General features: G+C 39.6%; 1 protein-coding gene across 2 annotated transcripts; it reads left to right on the top strand.

Annotated features, from left to right (window-relative positions):
• Positions 1-10906: 10906 nt before the first annotated feature.
• On the top strand, positions 10907-26019 carry LOC148017804 (shaggy-related protein kinase epsilon-like). 2 transcript variants are annotated; one of them, XM_087661871.1, is made up of 13 exons: positions 10907-11347; positions 11998-12258; positions 12439-12531; positions 12615-12674; positions 12826-13098; positions 13204-13278; positions 13399-13473; positions 13565-13705; positions 13815-13865; positions 14086-14181; positions 24986-25069; positions 25228-25330; positions 25429-26019. In XM_087661871.1, the coding sequence occupies exons 1-13, from the start codon at positions 11306-11308 to the stop codon at positions 25515-25517; spliced, it is 1443 nt and encodes a 480-aa protein (XP_087517997.1). In that variant the 5' UTR covers positions 10907-11305; the 3' UTR covers positions 25518-26019. The 2 variants fall into 2 exon arrangements, with proteins under 2 accessions (XP_087517997.1, XP_087517998.1); XM_087661872.1 differs by having other exon boundaries at positions 10911-11347; positions 13417-13473.
• The last annotated feature ends 1071 nt before the right edge of the window (positions 26020-27090 follow it).

Genomic DNA, 27090 nt, shown 5'->3' with positions numbered 1-27090 from the left:
GAGTTGTAGGTGAAGTATTGCTTGATGTTGAAGACATTGCTGCTATGTGAGCAGACCTTCGAGGTTTGTGACCTTTAGGGGAAGATGATGACGTTATTTGTGGAGTAGAGGCATTGAGAGGAATCGAGTTGTCGTGATGAAATGAAGCTTGTGGGAGAGAGGAGACTTGTTGATTATATAGATTTTCTGTACTGTACTAGGAGCTTTTGAAGCTGTGGAGAATAGAAAGTATTTGGTTGCTCATTGTAAATTGTGGTAGTCTGGTGTTCTTGATAGGTAGTAGTCGAGCTGCTATTGTGCACTAGTTGCTGCCGTTGTGGAGCCATTGAAGTCGCCTAAATCTGCTTGGCATGGAGTGGAGCAGTTGGCGGCCATGGACTGTTCGAAGAGTCCATTTGCTGTATGGCATCTTGTGAAGTCGACAATTGTTGCTGCATGGCGCTTGAATATGGAAGTTGCTACCTGACTTTCAGCACCGTTTGGATGTGGACATCATGCGTGATTTTTGCTATCTGACGAGCTGGAGTGTTAATAGCTTTTGAAGATTTTACTAAGGTTGGATATTCATTAAGGTTTGAAGATTTTGGAGGTGAGGGTTGTTCATATGAACCAACCAACTTTGGACCTCTAAAATGAGAAGTATGATGATAATGGTGAAGAGTATGTGTGGATAGAACTAGAAGGAGTGGATTCTATCGAAGATATGATGGGCCTTGTATGAGGCATGTTTAATGCTGGAGATTCGTGGACTGGATAAAGTGTGAGAGATGGACATTGTGTTGTGTTGGATGGAAGAAGATTATCTTCATAAAAGATGGCACTTTGGCCATAAATAAAGACCTTGTTAGTTGGATCATAGAAGTGATAGGCCTTGTGACCATGTGGCTCTCCATATCCTGTAAAAATTAGTTGTGTGGCTCTAGGAGAAAACTTGGATTTGTGATCTTAATTGACAAGAAATGCAGTGTATCCAAAGACTTTAAGATGTGATAAGTCAGGAGGGTGACCAAACCACAATCCATAAGGAGTATTATTTTGTAGAGAGTTGGAATACAACCTGTTTTGAAGATATGTTGTTGTAGCAATTGCTTATTCCCAATATTCTTTTCCCAGACGAGCTAGTGATAGCATAGCTCTTGCAACATTGAGTTGTGTACGATTCTTTCTTTCGGCAACTCCATTTTGATGTGGATGATGTGGTATGGTAAGCTCATGTTGAATGCCACATTTGAAGTATATTCACCTCCATTGTCTGTTCGAAGAGCTTTGGGACGTAACTCGTGCTTGTTTTCAATTGCTTTCTTATATTCTTGGAACTTGGAGAAGACTTGTGACTTCCTCGTGAGAAAATATACAACACTATATCTTGAATAATCATCAATAAGCACCATAAAGTATTTTGCGCCAGTGTGAGATACAAGATTTATTGGACCAAAAATGTCAGAGTGTACTAATTGAAGTGGTTGAGTTGTAATGGAGTAAGATTTGGGATAAGGAAGATTTGTGGCTTTACTGAGAGCACAAGCTTGACAAAATGGAAGTTGAGAGAGAGAAGGTGGAATGTCGTGGACAAGCTTCTTGTGAATAAGTTGTTGGAGAACATTTTGAGAGGCATGATCAAGCCTAGAGTGCCATAGGAGTGTGTTCTGTGATATACTTGTGAGTGAAGTGGAGTTAGTTGAAGCATTTGAAGGAGGTTGTAGAAGTGAATACCCAAGTGTATAAAGCCGACCTACTTTGGGGCAAGTAAGTTTGAGAGAAGGTGAGAGTAGCTGTAAGATGCAGTTGTCTTTGTAGAAGTAAGCAGTGAGAGAGGATTGAGAAGTGAGTTCACTGATACTTAATAGATTTCTTTTTAGATTGGGAACATAATAGACTCTATGTACCTTGATTATGTGATTGGAGGGAAGCTCCACTTGAATTGTGCTGTAGCCTTGAGCTTGTTGAATGCTGTTGTCCCCCATGGCAACACTGAGTGGAGTGGAGATCTCTTTGAAGTCGACTAACCATTCCTTGTGAAAGTAGTATGATGAGTAGCTCCAGAATCTAGAAACCATGTATATGCTTCTTTGGAGTTTGAGGAAGGTGCCCAAACATGTGTGGCTGGGCTGATGATAGTTTCTGGTTGCTCTTCTATGTCATAATTGCCGATGCTGACAAAGTGAGCCTGACCATTTGAGTGATATTTGTTGAATCTATTTTTTTTACGACAATCCTTTTCAATATGACCTTGTCTTTTGCAAGCATTACATATGAGATGATAATGAGGGTTTCTTGTTGAGGATAGGGATTGAAAAGACTGTGGTAAGAGTTGGGCTTATGTTGAGGATTACCAAGAATTCCTTTGAAGTTAGATCGAGAAGAAAACTTGGGCTTTTGTTGAAGGTGTTGAGATATTTTGTGAAAATGTTTTGGGTTGTAAGTAGTTACAACTAGAGCCTTGGATTCTTGATTTGAAGAAGTAGAAAGAGTGTCTCTCATGACTTGCTCTTGCTTGATTCTATTAATCAGTGGTTGAAGCTTGAGTTTATTAGTGGAGTTTTGAGTAGTAATAAAGGCTCTCCAAGATAGAGGCAAAGAAGAGAGTAGAAACGTGGCTTGTAATTCTTCTGAGATGACTAAACTAGATATTATGGTTTCATCTAGCAAAGATTGCCATTGTTCTAAGAACTTAGTGGCAGATTGATCTTCATGCATGGTAGCAGTAGATAGTTTTCTAAACATGGTCATTTGATAAACAATATCTGTGTGTTCATATGTATTGTTGAAGAATTTCCAAATATCTTTTGCAATGGGTATTGTTCTTACTAGTTGTACTTGTCGATCTCCACAATGGACAAGTATTTCCATTCTCACATCTGCATCTCTTTGCATCCAATCTTCCTTATCTGCTCCTTCTTGTTCATGGTAGTCTTCCTTGACATTAATAATATTCCATAGGTTTACTTGAGATAGGCAAAGTTCCATCCTTAGCTTCCACACTTGATAGTTGTTGCCATTGAGTTTGTCAATCTTGATGTGTCGATTGTAGGAGGTAGTAGCATTGGCGAGAGCAATTGGAAGAATGAGAGTAAAGGAGGACTAGTAGTTTGTGAATTTGAGGAGAATATGATAAGCTAGAAAGATAGGGCCCGGTGATTTGATACCATGTAGTGAAAACCAAGAACTTGTAGATAAGAGAATAATGTGCACAATAAGAGAAAGAGATAAAGACAATATAGAGAAAGGATTGAACTGTAGTTTAACATTTCATTGCTAGTAGTTGTATATATACATGGTACATTAATGTAGTGCACTAGGATACAATGAGGTGTATGGTAGCATCAAGGTGCAAGGATGTGCAAGGTAGTGCACATTGTGGGCTTAGAATGTGGTACCATTGTGTACATGTGCATGTGTGCATTGTGCATTTTATACTATACATTGTATACTAGTGTAGTGCACTAATGCACTGTGTGGTGCACCATGATCATGCACATACAGGGTCTCCTAAGGGTGGTGTGTATTAGGCTAGGTGCAAGATAAGCCAATTAGTTGGGCTAATGCAAGGGTTGGTGTTAGTATATTGTGCATGTGTGCATTGCACATCAAATTATATGCAAGGATAAGCCAATGTGTGTGGACTTTAGTGCATGATGAGTGAACTAGGATTATGCTTGTGCACTAGCAATGGACTATGAGTGGGTGCACAAGTACACACGTATGGTAATGATTATGTATGTGATATAGTTGGTGCAGGGGATGTGCAGTTAGCTTTTTAGAATGGATCTATCTTTACTCTTCGGAATGTATGCCATGTACCCAAGCTTACTAAGAGCTTGATTTTTCCAAGTCAGTTGGATGACTTGGGTTACTCTATTAGTTTGGGGATCTAGTCATGCAAAGTCAATAAGGGATCATTTCATAGTTGCTAAAGAAGCCAAATGTGGCACTTTGTATTCCCTTGATATATCTTCTATAATAATCATATAATTACAGTGCCCAGTAGCCAAATATATCTTTGTGGTATCACTAGTTGGGATATATGTCCAAAAAGGAAATGGAAATGCTATCTTATTTGGGTTACTTACTTTCTCTTGATTTTTTTGATCTTTCAGAGCATTGTATATATGGAAAACATGCACATTTAACACATAAGAAAAACTTAAATAGGAAAAGGAGTGAGCTACTTAACTTAGTGCATAGTGATATATGTGAATCTATATCTACAAAGTCTATAGGGGGATATTCTATTTTATCACATTCATGGACTATGTAAGAGTAGAAAAGTGTGGGCTTTCATTATGGCTAGGAGATGAGGCTTTGTCTTGTTTTCAAAAATCTTTGACCTTATAATACTTTGGGTAGTGGCGTTCTTGAAGAGTCATGGTTAGGTAAGAAGCCCTCTTATGATCACTCAAGAGTGTTTGGCTATGAGGATAATGTGCATGTGCTAAAGGAAAAGTGTAGTAAAATAGAAATAAAATTCACCAAGTGCATTTGTACTAAAGCAAAATTAATACCTTAGCCAATATTTAGTGTTAGGTCTAGGGTTAGATATAAAAGGCTAAGTTGTAACTTGCCAAGGATCTTTTGCCAATTGTAAACATTTTTTGTTTGAGGTTTCCACCTCCCACTATACATTGAGGGTGCATACTCTTTGGCCACCATGGCATTGGGGTGGATTCCATGCTTCTCCATAGCGTAAGGAGGATATCATGTTGTAGCCTCTCATGAATGATTCTCAACCTTTGTATTCAAGTGGTAACATGATTTATAGCACCCTAGCTACCTTGGCTAATGGCTTTCTTGGTATTTTAGTGTATTTCTTTTATTTTCAAAAATTTTAACTTGCTATGAAAACTAGCTTCTTTACAATGGTATTATAGTCTTGAATTTGATTATTAGCAATGTCACTTTCAAGTCTAGATGTGATTATTAATACCATTTTGAGTAACTGGGACTCAAGATGTGGTTATTAGACTTGGTATACTTCAAACTATGACTAGTCAGGGTTTCTTACAGTTAACCTTAACCAATTTTAGAGCTCTTGGATAAAATTTGAAATGGAAATGGCAAGCTCTTGGACATTTTGGCAATTCGTGGTCAAGAAGAGGCCCATTTTAGAGGTATTTTGTATAACTAGAATTAAAGAATATTAGAAAAAGGCTTAAACAGTTTTAGTTTTCACTATAATCAAAAGTTACCTGTCTCTTTCTCAAGGTTTCTCGCAAGCTTTCATGGAGATTCTTGCTTCAATCTTTCTTCCTTCTTCCTTCTATGCTTTAAAGATGGCATAGACTTCTTCTTGACATTATTTCCTACCCATTGAGCACCATATATGGTAGGGAAGCTAAGCAATGGACCACGTGTGCATCATGATATATCAGTGCAATTTGCGCTAAATTTCAACCATCAAATTCTTCATCCTCAGCAAGACATGACACCTCCAACTTCATTTGAGCTACATTCATGCTCTATACTTTTTAAAAGAGCTATTGATAGTTATATTCAAGTTCCTTCTCTTCTCTTGAGTCTTTGAAGCTTTATGGAAACCCTAGCTACGGCAGATTTAGGACAACAAGTATACCTTGAATATTTCTTGAAGATTTGGGAAGGCATTTATATTCCTTGGCCTTAGGAAGTTGAAGACAAGCACTTGCATTCATCATTGAGTTGACATTGGAGCTTCTTTACAAGATTTGAAGCGATTTCTTCATTCCAATTTGGGGGAAAATAGGGCAACCACGAGTTTCTTAAAATTTATGCCTGAATGCAACTCCAACCATGGGGTTTATGGCTTATTCAACTCAAGGAAGGTGGGAGTAAAGCCACACCACCAAAATTTTGCCAACATTGAGGTATATCATCAAGATTGCAGGCATTTTCATTCCCTTGGACACTTGAATTATAGTATCTTCATTAATTCTTGATCTCCATCAAGAAAGGTCTTTTTCATTACTCAAAGTATGGATTTCTAATAACCCATTGGATCACTCTTCATTAATACAAGCTGAAGACATATTTGGGCAAGCATTATGGGACAAAATTTTGGTTGAAATTGAATCTATGACACTCAATCTTGATCAGTTTTTGGGGATGGATTACACAGAGGATTGATCCGATTGAAGCCCATTCAATACTTTTCATTAGTAATAAGAGATATTTCTACTACTTAATGCTTTTAATCTCTCTTATTATCCTATTGTTGAGCTGATCCTATTGTTGTAAAAGGGAGATTAAGAGTTATCAATAATTAAGCTTGATATTGAAGAGCATATAGAGCCTAACATAGGGCTAATTGTGACTATTTCATATTTCTTGATCCTGTCCACTCAATATTAGTGTCAAAATTAGTTGCAAGCATTGATTCATTGATTACATTAATACCTAGCATGGAACTTGACTTATTGGTGGCTGATCATTGAGGCTATATGATTGAAAATATTAGTGAAAATGGTAAGTGGAATACATGTAATGCAGTGAGTCACTGCAAAAGGGTAATACCCTATCCTTAGCTCATTTCAAATCAGTCAATTCCTATTTCCCACTTGCATTTCATTAAAGGATTCAAAGAAATTTTCAGTCAATGCATAGCATAAATATTTTCTTAGTCAAGTAGCATGTATCTTGCTATATTCATTGAGGAAAAAGCGGATGCCATGTGAGTCAGGAAGACAATAGAGAGGTGACTCTCCCTTCTTGATTATGACCCTGAAGGGGTGCATCAAAACTGGCTCAAGGAGAAACTTGGCACAGCTATCAAGTCTTGAAACCCACACAGATATCAAGTTTAGATACAAGTACATCGTGCTTGGCATTGGTTGACAGTGGTAAAATAGTATCTCAACCCATTTAGACATGGAAACAAACAATGGGATGATGACTAGGGTATTTCTTATCCTCTTGATACCTATAGGTTCCTACAGGTCTTATAGGTTTACACAGCAACCCATCACTTTATAGGTTAACATTTATCCCCACAGATGCCCCATAACCCTTTTCAGGTCCCCCATAGGTATTTACAAGGTTTGTTGTACCCAGGGAGTTCTTACAAGTCCAAACATGGCATTTACAAGTAGTAAACAAGGTGTAGAAAACTTCAATATAGCAATGAAAATCTTATTTCAGAAATTTCGGTATTGATCCATAATTGGAGCTTGATAGCTCGATACTTAGATGGGATATTAATATTTTTTTTGAATAAAAAATCTCATTGATACAATATCAAGAGCTCAAGATATTCCGGTTTTATTGACATGAGGTAAAGTGGAACAACATTTGGACAACATAACAGGGTAACATTGTTTGACATTATTTCACCTAGATCTTTATCCCAAGTTGAAACCTTTTTAATTTCCTATATCTTCACTTTATAACTTTCCTATTGAGCTATAGAACACTTGGATTGGAGCTATACTTAGAGAGATACAAAGGATTTTACTATTCCATCACTCTTCTTTCATGGCTAGGAACAAGAAGGATCTTGTTTTAGAAGCAATAAATATTGATGCTATAGAGTTTCATGAGGGTCAAATCTATATCAATGAGGCTCAAAATAATAAGCAAGTGGATGAATACATTAGTGTAGGAGTTGCCTATAGCATGTATCAAGGATTGAAGCTACTTATAAGCCACATATAGTTAATGACTACTTGTTATTATCCAAAGAACTTGGCCACATGAATGAAGGGATTTCTAACGACTTGAAGAAATTGAATGAAGATTTGATACAAATGAACGATGGGTTGATTCAAGGAGTGGCACAAATGAATAAGGGGATTACTAAACTACAGCAAAGCAACAAATCTCAATTTGAAGAGCTTATTTTAGCCATAAGGAATATGGACAATAAATCACAAAGAGAATCCCAACTTATTGGTGACCTCCAAAGAGTTTCTAGTAATTCCAATCCAACCCATCCTAATAAGGAAAGTACTAGCATGCTATGCCTACTTTTAAAAGACGTGAACCATCAAAAGTGAAGGGTAACTTTTTTTCATCATGAGCTTATGACAATTATACTTCAAGACCTTACTTCAATAGCCCTAAAGATGATCATAGACATGTCTATGAACAAGATGACATTAGGGTGGATGAAGATTATTATGGATGTGACTCCTTTTATAAATATTTTACCATTAGCCCATTAATGTGCCTAAAGGGAATGCAGTCAAACCAAGCTCATGCTGATGGGAAAAATGATGAAAGAATATCAGTCCAAGATCACTCAAGTAAAGCGTATATTTCACCCTATCCTAGGCAACAATATTCTTGGAATAAGGATTTATGGAGACAACACTCTTATGGATAGCCAAATAACAATTTGTAACCATCTTACAATGAGAATGAGTACAAAGAAAATATCAATACCACCTACTTCAAGGGAAAAAATTCTTCACCTTCGGAGTGGGAGGAGTGGATAGATAAACTCGAGATGTGTTTCACTCTCTATCCTCAAAGTGATGAGGTGAAAATTTATTTTGCAGCTCTTCACCTCGAAGGCTACGTTCATACTTGGTGGCAATATATGTGCAAGGTTGGCCAACACTTTTATACATGGAAAGAGTTTAAGCAAGCTATGTTTAATATTTTTGTTTCCCCTTTAGAGAAGGAAAGACTTTAAAGAAGATGGTATGTATGGGCTCAAAGAGGAATGCCAGTTAGAGATTATTAAGATATCTATTTGAATCTCTTTATGTATGTTAAGGGCATTTCAGATTTTGCTAAGTTAAACAAGTATATCTTTGGTCTTGACTTAGCCTTGTCATTGAAAGTGGAAGCTCAACAATCCAAAACTTTGCATGAGGCAATTTAGTTGGTTGAAATATATTCTCAAAAATCCAAGAGAGATGTAGAAAATTTTAAGCAAAGTTTAGGGAGTAATTCCTCCAATCAATCTGTAAGATAGGGACAAGTTTTTAGCCAACCGAGAGAGGGTTCAAGCAAGAAAACAAGGGTTTTAGAAGTCATAACAATAAAATTATACCAAAGTGTTTACATTTTTCACTATTTATGCTTCTAAATAGGTTGGGAATTATACTCCAAAACAAGGATAAAATTTTAAAAATATGGTTGAGACAAAAGGAAAATTTCAAGGGATGAAAGTGCTTCAAAATTTACCCAACATAGTTCTAACAACAACTTCCTTCCTCGTGACAAGCTTAGAGAAATGCATGCCAAAGGATTTGTGCTTTAAATGCGTAAAAAAGTGGTCAACATGATGATTACTCACGATGTGAAAGTTGAAGAAGAAGAGAAACAAGAGGGTAAATTACTACATGTTTATGCTTATCCAATGGTGGAAGAAATGCATGAAGAAGGGAATGTCACCAATGAGGAATTCTATGATCCTATGGACATCAGATTTCCATTTTATCCGGGTGGCACTAATGATTCTCATTCTTTCTTATGTGCTATTTCACATGATGCATGGACGGGCTGCAAAGGAGAAAATGCACTTAGACTCAAATGCATTATTAATGGTAAGATTGCACATATTCTTGTGGATATGGGCAATACTCATAGGTTTATCAATACTAACACCTTGATCGGGCTGAAGTTGCTACCCATTGATACGAAATCATGCTTGCGGATACAAGTTGCAAATGATACCTATAAGTCTAATAAAGAAGTGTATTTATATACTCCTATTGAATTGTCTTCTAATTGCACCATAAAAGTGGATTTGATCTCTTTGGATATGGGATCAATTGACATTGCTATTGGCGATAATTTTCTAAAAACTCTTGGCAAATTTACTTTGGATTTAAAACAAAAGAAAATGAAATTTAATCGGCAAAGGTAGCATATAGAATTGAAGGGCATTGACCACAAACACATAGAGCTCATCTCCATAAAGAAATTACGGAAAAAAATCAATACCAAGTCATGCATTTTTACTTTTGGGTCAAGTGGGGAAGATAAGTGCCCTCCCGTCACAAAACATAGTTTTGCCAATAGACGAGAGGGGGAGTGGGGTTTTGATATACTTCCACTATCCCCACAAATCCTTGCAAAAGGGCAGTGTTTACATTGGAGTAGTAGGTTTTATGCTTCAAGAAGAATCCTATTGGTCGAACGCATTTCGATGTAGTCGCTTGTGAATCGTCCACTGATCAAAAGGAGGGCAGGACAATGGTTGCACAAAAGTTACCGTCGAGCTTTTTCCCTTCTCCGGGGCGTGACCTCAAGGGATCAAAGCCCTTGTTATGGTCCTATTAGCGGCATAAGAGCTGGTGTGACCCAACTCTAATAATGCGACAAAATAGTAACGAGGTGTATCTAATATGGACACACAGCGCAGCAAAGCATATGTTGACCAGCCAGGTCACGAAACATTGAGAAGAGGGGAGGAAAGGGAAAGTGTATTGATCATCATCGTCATCATATCCTCCTGTCCAAGGGACAAAAAAGACATCGCTTTAGGGAAGAAGAAGGAGAAGATAAGACACTGACGATGAGAGTTCTCAGTTGAGGCAACGCGGCTGAAAAGCCGGCAGAGAGGTGAAGGTGAAGTGGGCACTGGGGAAGAAAGACAAAGAAAAGAAAGTGAAAGAAGAAAGCAGGAAGGTTACCTACCGGCCATAGTTATCACAACAAGGCCGGGGCCATTCTTTCGTTCTGACCTAGAAAGGGAGCTTCCCTGCAAAAACTGTTGTCAAAGGACTGTAACAGGCATGGCTATGGCGGAAGCAGCTCGCTTCATCAGACGAGACGTAGGAGAGCGGAACAGGTGAAAAAGATGGAACATAATATATTTACGAAATTACGGCTCATTTGGACATGACTACGAGGGACATTTAATATTAAAAGTAGAATATTAACTAATATATGCTATCATAAAAGCGCACATCGTCATCTTCTTCTTCGTCACCCCATCATCATTCATCACCATGGCCCCGGCCCCCATAATCCATTCATCCATCTATCTTCTGCTCTGCTTTGCCTTCTCCTTCCTCGAGCTCTGTGAATCGCTTTTCTATTGCCCTCCTTATACCTTTATTTTGTTGGCCTCCAGATCCACCATTTGTGCTTGGTCTTCTGGGTTGCCATAGGCATCAAGTTCCCACCTGACCATACATAAAATTCTACTAGTTCCCACCTGATCAGACTTAGCTTTTCAGCGAACCAATCGGCCACTCAGCTTTCCAACACATCTCTTTCGGTCTCCCCCTGTTTCTGGCTCCTGTTCCTCCGTGGCTTCATTCAGAGTGCCTCCTGCTTGCTCGTCCACATCTTTGTCCCGATCAAGTTTTATAATGATGATGATGATGATGATGTTTATGGTGGACTGATACTGGTCTCTCCCCTTTCTTTGCATGTGATGCGCCGTCTGAAGAGCATTGCTTCCGGCTTGTCTGACAACGTAAAGCCTCCCTTTCTTCCGTATTAAAAGAAAAAAGAAGTGGCAATTTTGTTTTAAGGTCTCGAGAGGAGAGAGAGAAAACTGTCACACACACACACACTCTCTCTCTCGCAGGCTTCGGACTTCCAAGTTCCCAGTGGCCCATCACTCAGGCACACAAAAGCATGGCCGTTCTACTTAATTTGTGGATTCATCCTGGAGTCACTCTCTAAAAAAGTGTGTGTATATATTTTGCATGTGTGTTTGTGCGCGCGCGCGCGCCTGCATCGTGCACCTTTCTCTGTTATCCCGAGAGAGAGTAGCTCTTCTCCGACTAGCTATCCGACACTTGTCCTCTAGGCTCTGACCCTTCCCTCCTTGTTCTCTTTTCTCGATCTGTCACTCTCTCTTCCCAATTACCCAGCTGGTCTGTGCTGCCCCATTACCTCTTTCGTCTTCTCAAAGCCCCTTTCCTTCTGGGGTAACGAGTTTGCAACTTTGCCCGTTCCTTCGCTTCCTTAAGTCCTTAACTTTTGAAATTCTCAAACCAAGCTGCACCCTTTCTGTCAGAGGTTTGAGTAGCGTACTTATAAGCAACAATTATGCTGCTGCTGTTAATTTGCAGTCCTTGCCATGGTGTCCATGCTCTCATTGTTTGCATTCTACTGTAGCTCGGAGACAGCAGCACAAAGAGAGCTAAGTTGGAACAGGACCTGCAAAAACAAGCATTGGTGTCTTTTGGGGAAGCTTCAGGTAGCTCAGAGGTTGGTGGGCAGGGCTCAAGTCAGCACATGGCCTCTTTGAGTGGTGGGCCTCTGTCTGCAGCAAAAGTAGGTAGCTCTAGTTTGACCAAGGCAGGAGTGGAACAATTGCCCAAAGAGATGAATGAGATGAAGATCAGAGATGACAGGGGTGACAATGGGGATGACAAGGTAGGACTTCTGTTCTGTTCCTCTGCAGGATCGCTATGGGATTGGAAAGTCAACTGGACTGTGCAGCCATAACAAGTTTCAAATTAAATAGATTTGCAGTTCGCTCTCTCTCTCTCTCTCTCTCTCCGGTTGATTGTACTACTGGTAAGCTAAGTTGTTTTGCTGGGCTTGCCGGGTCAGGATATTGAGGCGGCAGTTGTAGATGGAAACGGAGCAGAGACAGGTCATATAATTGTGACCACGATAGGTGGAAAGAATGGCCAACCTAAACAAGTGAGTGTGTTTTTTGGAACTGGTTTTAGCGTGGGAGATGGGTTGCCTCCTGGTTTTCACTGGGTTCTGATTGACTCTTCCAGACCATCAGCTACATGGCCGAACGAGTTGTGGGCACAGGATCTTTTGGTGTTGTTTTCCAGGTGAGGGAACCCTTTACTACTTTCTTTTGGGACACACTTAATTGGGGGAGAAAAGTGAGATTTGGAAGTCGTTGCAGGTTATATAGGTTCGGAGACCTTCCAGACTTCATAATATGACTTGCAGACTTTGTTTCTCTCTCATAAATAACAGGGAAAATGTCTGGAGACCGGAGAGACGGTTGCTATTAAGAAAGTGCTTCAGGATAAAAGATACAAGAACAGGGAACTGCAGATTATGCGGCTCCTTGATCATCCCAACATTGTCTCTCTGAAACATTGCTTCTATTCTTCAACAGAAAAGGATGAGGTGTTCCTAAATTTAGTTCTAGAGTATGTTCCAGAGACAGTTTACCGAATTGCAAAACATTACAACAGGATGAATCAAAGAATGCCTCTCTTATTTGTGAAGCTGTACACTTACCAGGTAATGAATGCCTAGTCTCATTCTGGAAGCACACATAGCACTGGCTAGTTGGGGTCTGTGTCACAAGTCTGCACAGGTCTTCTAACAGGATTGCACCTTGTGCAGATCTGCAGAGCACTTGCTTACATTCATGGTGCAGTTGGCGTGTGTCATCGTGACATTAAGCCGCAGAATCTTCTGGTATGTATGATCGTGTTCAATTCTGTTGGGGCCTTTCCTGGATATGACTCTCAAATTGCATGCATGTGTGCATGCAAGCAATTAGCACCATAAGATGATGGTTGATATATGGGCGCTCAGGCAAAAGTATGCTTGCAGGTGAATCCACATACTCACCAGCTGAAGCTCTGCGATTTTGGGAGCGCTAAAATTCTGGTAGGGTATGAAACACATATAGAGATCCTTCTTGGGATAAAGGCTTTAAGAAAGGAAAGGCACATTTGACCTGCATACTTACTGGATGCAGGTGAAAGGGGAAACAAACATCTCCTATATTTGCTCCCGTTATTACCGAGCCCCTGAGCTTATTTTTGGTGCTGTGGAGTATACCACTGCCATTGACATTTGGTCCATGGGATGTGTCATGGCTGAGCTTATGCTCGGACAGGTTCGCAACTGTTTCACAAGCTTATCTCATGTCTATGATATGCCATAAGCAAAGCAAAGTTGACCTGTGTGACACCCATTTTCTTAATGTTTGTTAAACATGTGGACAGCCTATTTTCCCTGGAGAAAGTGGAGTTGACCAACTTGTAGAGATAATTAAGGTATGCTCCTACAACTTTTGTGCCTTTCTATGGCATGTCCCTTGTTGTATGATGCTTAATGTGCATAGGGGCAGAAGATCAAAGGTTCTTGCCTTTTGGCTTCAGCTGCAGCTTCATTTGCGCATGACTTTTGTTAGTAGATGAGTTTCACTTTTTTGGGATTGCATATTCTAAATTACATGGTTTGCAATGGATACCCATTAATCTATGTATCATGCAGATTTTGGGTACCCCGACTCGTGAAGAGATAAAGTGCATGAATCCTAATTACACTGACTTTAGATTCCCACAAATCAAGGCACATCCATGGCACAAGGTAACATTTTTAATTTTTCGAAGTAGAAATTATTAAAGTATCTCTATTTTTTCACAAAATTTACAATATACTTCTCAAATTTGAAAAAAGATGAAAAATTATTTGTCATATTTAGTTAAAACTTAAAGCTCCAAAAATTCCCTCCATTATTACCAAACTTTTCAATGCATTTCTTGTAATTTTAAAAAAATTATCTAATATATCATATTTCACAATATTTTATGATGATAATTGTGTTTCATAATATGCCGTGATTGAACAATGATTTTTTAAAGGTATCATACACAAATAAGATACAAAAGCTTATGATTTATGAAGACAAGTGTTAGTATTTTTGAGCACTTTCATTGGTAAGTGCTTGCTTTAGGAAAGAAGGGACAACAAGTTTCAAAGTAGTTTGAAAATAAACAATGCAAGTGTTTTTGGTGATTTTTGGAATTTGAGAGGTAGTTTAAGATTTTCCACAAACTAATAAGTGTCAAGATTGTGGGAGAGAAGGAAGGAGTCTCACTTGTAGCTTTCCTGCTTGCACAATGGTGGAATACACATAAAGGTGGAGGCTGAAAGCAGTTTTCCTCTTCTTAGTTGTGTAAGCCAAAAGAACTCAAGTACATAGAAATAGAAGAACCCTATATATGGGTCTCAAACCAAACTCAACTAACTAAGGTGGCATACTAACTGAGCCACGAACTAGAGTAGATAAGGATAGCTGTTATCTAGCTATTATTCATGGGCGGTGTACCAACCACATCTGCAACTGACAAGTTGGTGACATAAATGCACAACGGTCACCCTGGCATATCACGAGTGGAGCTCGATATCTCAACACTCCCCCTCGAGCTCAATCCCAATTCCTGCATATCAAGCAAGTCTCTGAACTTGCGCAGCTTCTCTGCGCCCAATGCCTTCGTGAATATGTCAGCTACCTAATCCTCTGTGCTGACATAAACTAGATCAATAAGACCTAGTAAAACCCTCTCCCGCACATAGTGATAATGCACCTCAATGTGCTTTGTTCTAGCATGATAGACTGGGTTATTTGCCAAGTGTATATTACTCATGTTGTCACAATAAATGACAACTGGTCCATCTGTAGACTGATGTATATCATAAAGTAGCTTATGCAACCAAGCTACCTTAAATGCAACCATTGCTGCACCCCTGTACTCAGCCTCTGTGCAACTGTAGGTTGTTTCTTGCTGCTCCAAGTGACGGCAGCACTCCCAAAAGAGAACACATATCCATTGGTAGATCGTCTATTAGAAATACTACCAGCCTAATCAGCATCAGTGTATCCATGCAACTGTATCTGAACCCCAGTCTCATAAAATAGTCCATACTGCAATGTGGACTTCACATACCTGAATATGCGTCTAGCCGCATCCAAATGTGGTTTCTTTGGGGCCTGCATAAACTGACTTACCAATCCAACAGCATAGCTCAAATCTGGCCTGGTAATAGTCATATAAATCAAACTTCCTACTATGCGTTTGTACCATAGTGATAGGAAACGGCCGGAACGGCTCCCCGGCACGTGGAATCGCCGTCTCCGGAATGTATCCGTCATGGACCGCGTTTCCAAATGATGAAACGTTCCCTGTCTGAAACGGGACAGGGAACACCACGTGCCAAAACTTACCTGCACCCGGTCGCGTCCTGCTCCCACCTGTATCCTGCCCCCAGCGACCTTCATTCTCTTCCTTCTTCTTCTTTTTTCTCTTCCTTCTCTTCCTTCTCTTCCTTCTCTTCCCTCTCTTCCTTCTTCTTCTTTTTCTTCTTTCTCTTTCTTCTCTTCCTTATTTAGGTTTGGCATTCCCGTTCCTACTTACTTCATGAATTTTGATTTTTTAAATGTCGTTCCCGTTCCCACGTCCCCGTTTTCTAGGTTTGGCGTTCTTGTCACCATCTCCGTCCCCGTTCCCCGTTCCTGTTCCCCGTTTCATGTTTCTATGGTCTGCACATAGTAGAGTCTTCGAGAAGCTCACCTGCATCTGCGCTCAACTTTACATTTTGCTCCAAAGAAACTAAAATAGGCTTACAGCCTGTCATCCCATATTTGGACAGCATGTCCAATCCATACTGCCTCTGCAAGAGCCATATCCCACTTGGTGATCTAATCACTTCAATGCCCAAGAAATAATGTAGCTCTCCCAAATTCTTCATCTCAAACTTATGCTTTAATAGCATTTTCACATGAATGATATTTTCATCACTATCACATGTGATAATCAAATCATCAACATAAATGACAAGCAACATAATACCTTTCTCTGTTTTTCTCACATAAAGTGAGAAATTTGCCTTAGAAATCTGAAAGCCAATAGTGACAAGATACTGTCCTATCTTGTAAGACCATGCTCTAGGTGCTTGCTTTAAGCCATACAAGGCTTTCTTCAACCTACAAACAAACTCAGGATGAACAGTATGTATATAACCTAGTGGCTGCTCCATATAGACCTCTTCTTGCAAATCACCATACAAGAAGGCATTCTTTACATCTATCTGATGTAAAGACCATCCCTTTGATGTAGCCATAGCAATGACTACTCTTACGGTTGCCATCCTTGCAACCGGACTGAATGTTTCTTCATAATCAATGCCATATGTTTGTGCATACCCCTTGACTACTAATCTTGCCTTGTATCTGTTCACAGAACCATCTGCATTGTGCTTCACCTTATAAACCCACTTACAACCAATTGCATTCTTATCTTTAGGCAAATGTACCAATTTCCATGTAGCATTTGCTTCCAAGCCATCCATTTCTTCATCCACGGCTTTATCTCATTTTTCTTTTCCCATGGCTTGCTCAAAAGAAGTGGGTTTTGGTTCTTGTATCACTTTGACCATATAGGCATAGTGAATGGCTGTAAATCCATCATATTTCAGCCTATCCACAGGACACCTAGCTCTGGTAGACCTGTGTAAAGTAGGTTCACTCCCAGGTGCTCTCAAAGCATCCCTGGTCTTTCTTACTCTAGGTGTAACAATAGAAGGAATACCCAACTCATCATCAATGCTCTGTTCTGAGCCACTGGATTCACCATCCATATAAGAGTGACCTGCATTCACATCAAACATGGGCTAATCTACCTTCTCTTTTCCTTTTCGTGATACCTGCATACCACTATCTGCATTGCTTTGAGAAGATTCTCTTGATCTCAATCTGCCTGTCCATGGCGAAGAATGTGAACCACTACTAGAGGACGCTCCTTGTCCACTAATATCTTGTGACTGCTGCTGTGAATTCTGTACAGCATTACCATTTTGTGTATCTACATTATCAATCGCATTTACTGGTTTATACCAGCTACTCATCTCATAAAAAACAACATCTCTGCTCATTGTAAACTTACAAGTAGAAGGGTTATAGCATCTCTACCCTTTTTGCTGCAGAGAGTAATCAATAAAGATGCACTTCTCAGCTTTTGGATCCAACTTGGATCTCAACTCATTTGGCACATGAACATAGGCAATGCAAAAAAAAAAAAAATAAATGAGAAATATCTGATTTCCTACCAGTATACCTCTCCTCTGGAGTCATTCCATGTATTGTTGCAGTGGGAGTCCTGTTCATTATGTAGACTACTGTAGCAACTGTCTCAGCCCAATAAAAATCTGGCAGGTCTTTTTCATTGAGCATGGCACGAGATACCTATCCAATATGCCTGTTTTTTCTTTCTGCAATTCCATTTTGTTGTGGGGTATGACTACATGAATATTGCTGCTTTATGCCATACTCTTACAAGAATCTTACAAACTCATTTGAGAAGTACTTTTCCCCTCCATCTGACCTTAGGCATTTTATTTGCAGACCTGTTTCTTTTTCAACCATAGCTTTAAGAGTTTTGAAATGCCCAAAAACTTCACTTATCTTTTTTATAAAATACACTCAAACTTTTCTGCTATAGTCATCAATAAAAGTGACAAAATAATGACAGCCTCCAAGAGATGCAGCTTTAGTAGTCCACATATCAGAGCGGATTAATTCCAATGGCTTCTTACTCTCTTGAACATGTCTAGGAAATGGTTTCCTTGCCTGTTTTCCAAATTGACAGGCTTCACATACCTTATGCATTTCTGCAACTTTGAATTTAGGCAATCCTGCAACAATATTTTGGGCTTGCATTGATTTAAGTCGCTGTACATTAACATGACCAATGCGTTTATGCCAGATATCAATATCTGCAACTACACCGGTCCCATGTGCAAACATTGCTGCACTCAATTTAGGCATGCCTGCATCCAACGTAAACATTTTGCCCTTCTTCTTTCCTTTTGTTATCAAGCGACCTTTATTTTTCATATTCTCAACAAAGCATCCATGAGAGTTAAATCTGACCTGCAAGCCCTGCTCAACCATTTGACCAACAAAAACTAGGTTCTTGGTGATATTCGGGACATGAAATACATCCGACAGGTATTTCTTTTTCCCATCCTGCATAGATAAAGTAATTTTTCCAATCTGCACAATAGGATGTGCAGTATCATCACCAGTCTCCACAAGTCCTAGTTTTTCCATTTTCCTTGCATCCTGCATCCATTCTATATGACCTGTCATGTGGTTTGATGCACCTGAGTCAACATACCACACATCGTGGCTTTCTTTTGCACTTGTCACAGAATTGGTCATGTGTTGCACCATAAACAAATGCTCATTTCTGTCATCACCCTGTCTACTAGAAGATGCATAATTCCCTTGTTGCAAATTTTCATTCATGATATCATTCTGCTTTTTATAGCAGTCTTTAGCCATATGACCCATTTTACCACAATAGTAGCATTTAATATTGCTGTTTGCATTGTAGCCTCTTTGCCATCCACCGTGACCTCTTTGGCTCCCCCTGTCTCTAGAGTTATCACATCCTCCTCCAAAGAACTGGTTTTCTTGAGTTTGCTGCATATTCTGATTTCTATCACGGCCTCCTCTACCTTTGCCTCTACTTCTTCCAGCATTTGAGTAGAAGATAACTTCTTTTGAAGTTCCTCCTGAAGAAGATGCACCACTATTTCTCTGCTCCTCAGAAATTAGAAGAGCAATCAACTCTTCAAAATCAGGAAATCTTTCACGGACGGAAATAGATGTTCGGAACTGTGCATAATCCTTTCCTAGACCATTCAAGCTCACATAAACTAAATCATCATCTTCCACTGACGACCCAATGGAAGCAAGTTCATCTGCAATCTTCTTCACCTTCATGTGGTAGTCATTGATGCTCATACTTTCTCTTTGCACATTGTGTAACTCTTGCTTGAGCTGCATTTTTCTGGCTTGTGTATTTGTGCTATATATTTTTGACAAAGTATCCCATGCCTCCTTTGGCGTACTTGCATCTTGAATATGCACAATCATAGAGTCTGAAATGCTGATAGACAGCCAGTACATAACTTTCCTGGCTCTCTCATGCCATGGTTTAAATGCCTGCATTTGCTGTTGATTGGGAACATCAGGAAGAACTGGTTCTTCTTCATTTCTTGCAACGAATTTCCAATATCCTTTTTCCATAAGGAAATTCGTCATTCTGAACTCCCATGCTTGGAAGTTGTTCTTGTCAAGCTTTTCGGTGACAATCTGTGAAAGAGAATCAGACACCATTATAGAACACTGCAAAAAATTCTGTCACTGTAAAAAACACAGCTTCAGCCTCACAAGGACAAATCTGCAAAACTAACGAAAGTGGTATTTGACCACACAGTCACTTCCTAGTGACGATTTTGCATCAACAGGCAACAAGGATGATTCTGTAACTCCCAATGTCTTTGCGCACATGCATACGATGCAATTTTTACAGTAACTTTTCACTGACCTGTAGAACAGTAGTCGCACAGCATAAAACAGGGCATTTTCCTGAGTACGTGCAGAAAACTTCCGCCTCCAAAATAGGTCCTAAAATGGCCTCAAATTAAAAAAACAGAGCAACCGAAGAGCTAAAGCCCTAGCCCGCAGCATATACTGCTCTCTTGCTACACCGCGAAGGGCGTCTCAATCTGAGACAATCCACTCTTGCACTTTCCGGCTGTGCTACCTGTAGAGACTTGCTCCTAAAACAGAAAAATGAAAGCAACACTGGTCCTCTTACCAGAACACCGCGAACTTGGCTTGCTTTCTTGAGCTCCTTACCACGAACAAGGCTTTGATACCATGTCAAGATTGTGGGAGAGAAGGAAGAAGTCTCACTTGTAGCTTTCCTACTTGCACAATGGGGGAATACACACAAAGATGGAGGCTGAAAACAGTTTTCCTCTTCTTAGTTGTGTAAGCCAAAAGAACTCAAGTACATAGAAATAGAAGAACCCTATATATGGGTCTCAAACCAAACTCAACTAACTAAGGTGGCATACTAACTGAGCCATGAACTAGAGTAGATAAGGATAGCTGTCATCTAGCTATTATTCATGGACGGTGTACCAATCGCATTTGCAACTGACAAGTCGGTGACATAAATGCACAACGGTCACCTTGGCATATCACGAGTGGAGCTCGATATCTCAACAATAAGGTACTATGGTAATTTTTCCTCTACTAAAAGAGATTTGTACCAGATTTCCTTCTACTAAAAGAGCTTTGATACAATAAATGGCAGCCAATTAAATATGAGTAGAACTTAGTACCACAAGCCACCTAGTCATTTTTAAATCTTTGCTAAGAGTGGTTGTCCACTCTCCCAATAGACTTAGAGAGCCCGTATTGTAACTTGTTGCCCAAAATCGTTTGCCAAGAACTCTTTAGATAACTTCTTCTTTGTTTCTCGCCTCTTGGGATCCGTCCCTACTCTCACTAGGAATTAGAGTCACCTTGGCCTGCCACACGTGCCAAAAAGAAGAGAGAATTGATCAAGGTAGATGATAGCCATGGCCATTAGTAAAGAGATCATCAATGTCCACACAATTATGCAAAGCATCCATTGCATGGAGGAAATGGAAGTGTGATGTTGTTTGGTAGCAGCTAGAAATTAGGTCAGTTAGCATTTGATGCATTTGACTCCCAACAAAAATGCCTTTTGGTTGTGAGCTCTACAAACCAAGATATGTATAATGCTTATAGCCTCTCTCAGATTATGGGTGATCAATGCAATAAAATATACAATGACGGATTATGTACTATAGTACGTACAACAATGATGATAAGGTAGGACCGCGGATAAGTGGGTGACCAAGCCACCATCGCGGTGCCTTGGAAAGACATCGAAGTCAATTTTGATTGTATCAATCTTTGATAATAGAAATAGAAATAGTTAAAATCTTGATGCCTATCATGAACTGGCTCTATTGAAAGCACTATCATGGCCATGAATTCCTTGCCTTTGAGCAGACTGTTAAAGTATCTCCGCATATGGGAATAGACTAGGAGCAAAGATCGTTCTTTGTCAAACACCCCATCACAAACCTAAAAGGAAAACCAACTCTAGGATCTGATTTGGCAAACTTAGTTGATGCATGTGGAAAGCCATACTTAGGATCCGCCACATGTACATATGGATGGTGCCTGAATACCCCACCACCACCCTCCCACACTCCATCGGCACTAGAGATTCATGAGGGATTATAGCACCACTTGGCACTAGCGCTAGAATGCTACAGAGGCTGGCACAACCTTTCTCACATGGTTTGATTGGAGTCAAAATTTTGAGGACAATGACTCGTTGTAGTCGTCCATATCCTTCTTTTGCTCCTCCTCCTATAGTGCCACTAGTTTCTTGCAGTCCTTACAAAGGCATCCCTTCTTACCACAATGGTAGCACTAACTTTGCTTTTGCTTGTCACCCCTCTCTGAAGCAGCAGAAAATCTATAGTTTGCTCTAGATCGAGATGCTAACCTCCCCTGTAAATGCAAAGCAGCCTCATGCCCAAGTAGCATCGAGGTCATATGATCAAAACTGACAAGTGTTGTCGATCTTTGAGCTCATAATTAAGGCATTGGCAGCACCATCAAACTCCAAGGGCAGTTTGTAGAGTACAACCTCCACAAGGTGGGGTTCAGGAAGAGTGGATTGCATGTGGTCTGGCTGATCCTAGATTTGTGTCACCCTCAAGAAGAAATGATTGAACCATTCAAGTTGCATTGAATAGAATAGTCTACAATTGGCAATAGAGGGTTACAACTCGCATGGTCAACAAAGCCTTGTATATAAGCTGAAGTTTCTTCCACATTTTCGGAGACGTCTTGTAGGAGGTAACAGCCAAGAGGACTTTTTTTGAGACACAAAAGAGGAGCTGAATGTGCCTTGGCATCAGCATTGTTCTAAGCAAGGACTGTCACCTCATAGTTGACTTCGTCCCAAGCGGATGGAAAATGAGATGGTTTTTGGGGATACAATGCAAATTATGAAACAACGCACTAGAGTCGCTTTTGCACAAACCAAGCTTTCATCTCCGCATTCTAGGTTAGATAGTTGGGTCCTTTAATCTTGTCAGTAGTATTGTAGTAGGGCAGAGCCATTGTAGATGACATGCAAAGAAGATAAGGTAAGGGGTATGAGAGAGAACGCATTAAGGATGAACGACCCAATACCACGAGTTCAACAGTTCAAGGAAAGAGAACAACTTACATGAGAGAGAGGAACATATGTGAAGAGAATGTAGTGATAGAAGCAAGACAATCGACCCAAGTGATCCTACCTTGAAGTGCGTTGATCAAGCTGGAAAACAGAAACAAGCTGAAAGCTGAAGGGAATGGAGGCTTGCGAAAATTCGAGAAATAGCTGCACAAAATGTCAGCAAGTTGATGTGAAAAGGATGGCTGATCATTGAAAATACAATCTGCAGCAGCAAGAACACACATTCACCACTAAAAAATCAGTCTGCCTCAATGCTGAAAATTGTCATCTTGCCATAGAAATTGACACCCAGGCTGGTTGGATCAAGACGAGCAAGATGCAAACTCTAGAGCAGTCTATACTTAAGACTGTGCTCATACGAATCGGTATGATGATGAATAATCAGTGGAGGAGAGGAGCAGCCAATAAATGGGCTGTGGCGATACAAATATATGCTCAGGTTGGCCAGCATTAAATGCAGCTAGAAATCATGTTGAACAATTTAAATGCACCTAAACTTAAAAATGCCCTCTGGCTATGAGCTCTACAACCCAAGATAGGCAAAAAGTAAAATACATCAACATTAGCTTTTTCTTTTGCTAGAAATATTGTTCTTAATTTGGTATGTTTTAAATTTGGCAATTAAGACATAGCTTTTTGATAGTTTTTAGGTTATTTAAAACAAAACTTTAGCCTCCTGTTAAAATTTGTCAAAATCATCACATGTAATGCCACATCATCCCTAACATAGTTCCTAGGAGTTTTGCAATATAAATAAGCATATAAATGTAAATCTTTCGCGCGTGTGTGTGTGTAGCTTTAGCCTTTACATAATTAAATGCTTATATTGCCAAATATATACATTACACTCACTATGTAGTAGCTATTGTTTGCTAGCAGGAGTTAAGAGTTAGTACTACTTTCATAGTCATGCAAATCCTTTTTTGACTCCATGCATCCTCTCGCTATAGATGGCTTTGATGAAGAGAAAGAAGCATGCAATAAAAGTAGAATTTGAACGCTAGAAATGAAAGTTGAAAAGCAAAGTATATTGTTTGTCAACCAAACTTGGAAACACAATTGGCTGAAGTTTAGGGCTCCCCCCTTAAATAATGCAACTTTTTTTGAAAACCTTTTCTTAAAGGATGATTTCCCAAGATACAACATTTCTATTTTGGTTCCTATTTCAAGGTTTGAAATGCCATTTTAAGCAACTATGATCCCTACCACATCACCATGTTTGATCATGGTCAAGTTTAGTGAATGACTTGGAATGCTCTTTTTCAACCATGAAAATTCTTTAACATTTCTAGTCCAATGATGTTTTCCACATTGTCTGCTATGCATGTTGCCCACTTACTGTTTGGACCTACCACCTTGACATGTTAGAGTTGGGGTTCATATGTAGAGCCAATGGCACATTTTAACTAACGATTTGCCAGAATTGTTCAAGGTTGTAATATGCCCCTCTTGAAAAATGGCGAGCATCCTTGTTTGTGCCAAAACAAAATAGGTAAATATGAAGAAACGATAAAATTGCATGGATCAAATGCAATTCCAAAATGATCAACCTTAATCCACCATAGTAGATTGTCAAAGTTAAGATATAGAGTAGTGAACAATATCCCCTAGTTATTCTTCAAACCCTTACAATGCTAGAAATTAGAGTACATCTATTCTTCAAACCCTTACAATACTGAAAATTAGAGTGTAGTTGTATATAATTCAAGAGCAATTGACTCTGAACAAAATTAATTGTGCTAAAACATGTGACCAGTAAATGCATTCATGGATGTCCTATTATCAAATGTATTTGCAGCCATACTTGCCAAGAAACAGGTTAGGCAACTTGTTTCATACTTGGGGTGTTTTAGAAACCCTATTTTAAATTTTTGAAAAAGCCCTAATATCCTAAAAAACGTGTTTGAATTGTTGTAATCAACATTTGTCACGGATTCATTTGATGCCCTAACATGATATTGGCATTGATTTCAAGAATTTTGCTTGATTTGTCGTCTATGATGCATGTACATGCAAGGTTTATGCAATGTATAGTGTCAAGGTCTGCTTATGCTATGTATAGAGAGTCTCAAGGTCTCAACCTATAAGTTGTGCGGACTGTGAATGAAACCAAACCATGACAAATAGCATGCAGCATCCCAATCATTTGATACTTCCAAATGTTGTAGAGGACGTTCATCATGACAGGCTGCAGCTGTTGTTTGTATGGAGAGGGTTGTCTTAGATTTTTGCAAATCGTTGTGCAGATGTTTCACAAGAGAATGCCTCCAGAAGCTGTGGATTTGGTTTCTAGGCTGCTTCAGTATTCTCCCAGCCTTCGCTTTACAGCAGTAAGCGAGCGAGCTCTCTCTCTTCTCAATCCTGGTTTTTTTCATTATACTTGCAAGCAAGAGATCAGCGAGTGTCATTTTCAAAGCAATGGATGAACTGGGGTTGCTAGGTTGTTAGGTGTCTGTGTGTTGTATTGACAGTCTGCAAAAATTTTCAGCTGGAGGCTTGTGTCCATCCTTTCTTTGATGAGTTGCGTGATCCTAACACACGGCTCCCCAACGGGCGTCCTCTGCCTCCACTCTTTAATTTCAAACCACCAGGTATGTCAACGGCCTTGGATCTGAAGCAGCGCATAGCCTAGAATAGCATTGAGTTCCATGGATGGTTAGAAAGCTGATGTTGCTGTGTTGGCCTGCAGAGTTAAAAGGCGCTACCCCTGAAATGGTTGCAAAACTAATTCCAGAGCATGCAAGGAGGCAAAATCCATTATTGGGATATCAGCAGTGATTCATCTTACACAAAGCTGAACAAGAAGGCATGCACAATATGTACCACCAGCATGCAGGTGAGTTATTAGACATTTGGGAGCCTGCAGTGCAGTTACCCCAGCATCCTGGTGAAGTTGCTGGTGAGGCTGTTTTGACAACCCTAAACTTACTAATTTGTTTATGACTTCTTACTTGCCAATCTTGCCCGGGTCTGCTGATCTTTCCAACAACCAGATTGTGGACTGTGCTGAACTGTGTATGTATACCTTCTGGATTGGCACATTCTTCCCCTTATTTTGACACCTCTCCTTTTATATGTTGCTCTCACCGGGGTAGTGGTTGCCTTTATGTCTGCTTAATTACTTTCATCTGGTAGGCTCGAGTCAATCTGCAGTTCAATCATGAAAATATGTCACTTCCATGTGTATATACAAAGCGGACATCTTTTAGAGAATGCAGCTCAAGTAGCTTGCAATTCTGTATTCCTCTTCTTTTCTTTCACTTGCAAATCTTTCTTTGTCCAGGCTCGCAAACTTCCTATTTTAGTTAAATGGGAAATCTGTCTGTAAGTAAGTAGACATAGTTAGAATGGTCACATCATGTTCACTGTAAGCCTTATGCTACTCAAGATGGAAGGCCATGTTTTTTATATCCTTAAGCATTGCATCCATATGTGTTGAGATGCTGTTACAGAAAAAGCTCAAATGGTCTGCATCATTGCAGGTTGTATTTTTCTGGCATGGCTCTTAATGTAGATAAATTTTCAGATTCTTGTCTTGATGCATCCCATAAAATTTGAGAGCTGCGCGGAAATTCTGTTGCTGTTTGTGGTTCGTTGTAGTCACCTCTTGGGTGGCTAGATTTTTTGTGAGATAGTTTTTACAAGCTTCCCTTTGAAGCACGCCACATCCCACAAGGATAGGGGAGTGTGACATACTCTAGAAACTCCTTGGTACCATTGACAAAATTTTACTGGCAAATAATGTGAGCATTCTTAGCATCGGTCCTCTAAGCATGTGCTTTGCCATCTCAATGCTAATTCCCTTGATATCTCCAAAGCCATCTTCAAGAGTTTTGGCCAACATTAAGTAACTCTCTTTCAAGGTGATCATTAACATGGCATTGATTGGTGGCCAATCTCATCAACCACTTCCTTTTGTAATATCAACCAAACACGAGAAGACTAATTTGTCCTTGATGATACCTCTTGTGCTAATTTGTAGACTTGATATCAGCCAAAACTTTTGGAATCTTTGTTTGCTTTAAACATTGCCTAGTTTAAAGTCGTGACGAAAAAATTTCCAATAATTAATGGCCAAGAAATGGCTGCAATCTAGCTATAGTTGTGTATGGATTTATCCACATTTGGAGCGTTGGGTACTTAAAAAGTTGGACTTAGTAAGTTAGGAGCCTCATATACACTAAAATCATGATGGTAGATGCTCATAATTTCATGGGGAAATGTGATGCTGATCGCAATGTTCTTCTTCAAGCCAAGAAGAAATGGTTAATATATGAGGGGAAAGATTATATCCTATTTTAAAATTTTGAATTGTAACATTGTTTAGTGCTTAAAATTAGAGTTGCCTACT

The sequence above is a fragment of the Lygodium microphyllum genome, chromosome 21 (genome assembly GCF_053477565.2).
Source record: "Lygodium microphyllum isolate KBCC chromosome 21, Lygodium_microphyllum_v1.1.10, whole genome shotgun sequence".
Taxonomy (NCBI): domain Eukaryota; kingdom Viridiplantae; phylum Streptophyta; class Polypodiopsida; order Schizaeales; family Lygodiaceae; genus Lygodium; species Lygodium microphyllum.
Note: the sequence above shows the minus strand (reverse complement) of the source record. Positions and strands in the feature narration are given on the sequence as shown.

What these genes read in the sequence shown, in the direction of transcription:
- LOC148017804 (XM_087661871.1), top strand. Translation starts at nt 11,306, where the DNA reads ATGCGCCGTCTGAAGAGCATTGCTTCCGGCTTGTCTGACAAC. An exon ending in GTGACAATGGGGATGACAAG is followed by an intron (nt 12,259 to 12,438) that starts GTAGGACTTCTG and finishes TTGCCGGGTCAG; the next exon opens with GATATTGAGGCGGCAGTTGT. An exon ending in TTGGGAGCGCTAAAATTCTG is followed by an intron (nt 13,474 to 13,564) that starts GTAGGGTATGAA and finishes TACTGGATGCAG; the next exon opens with GTGAAAGGGGAAACAAACAT.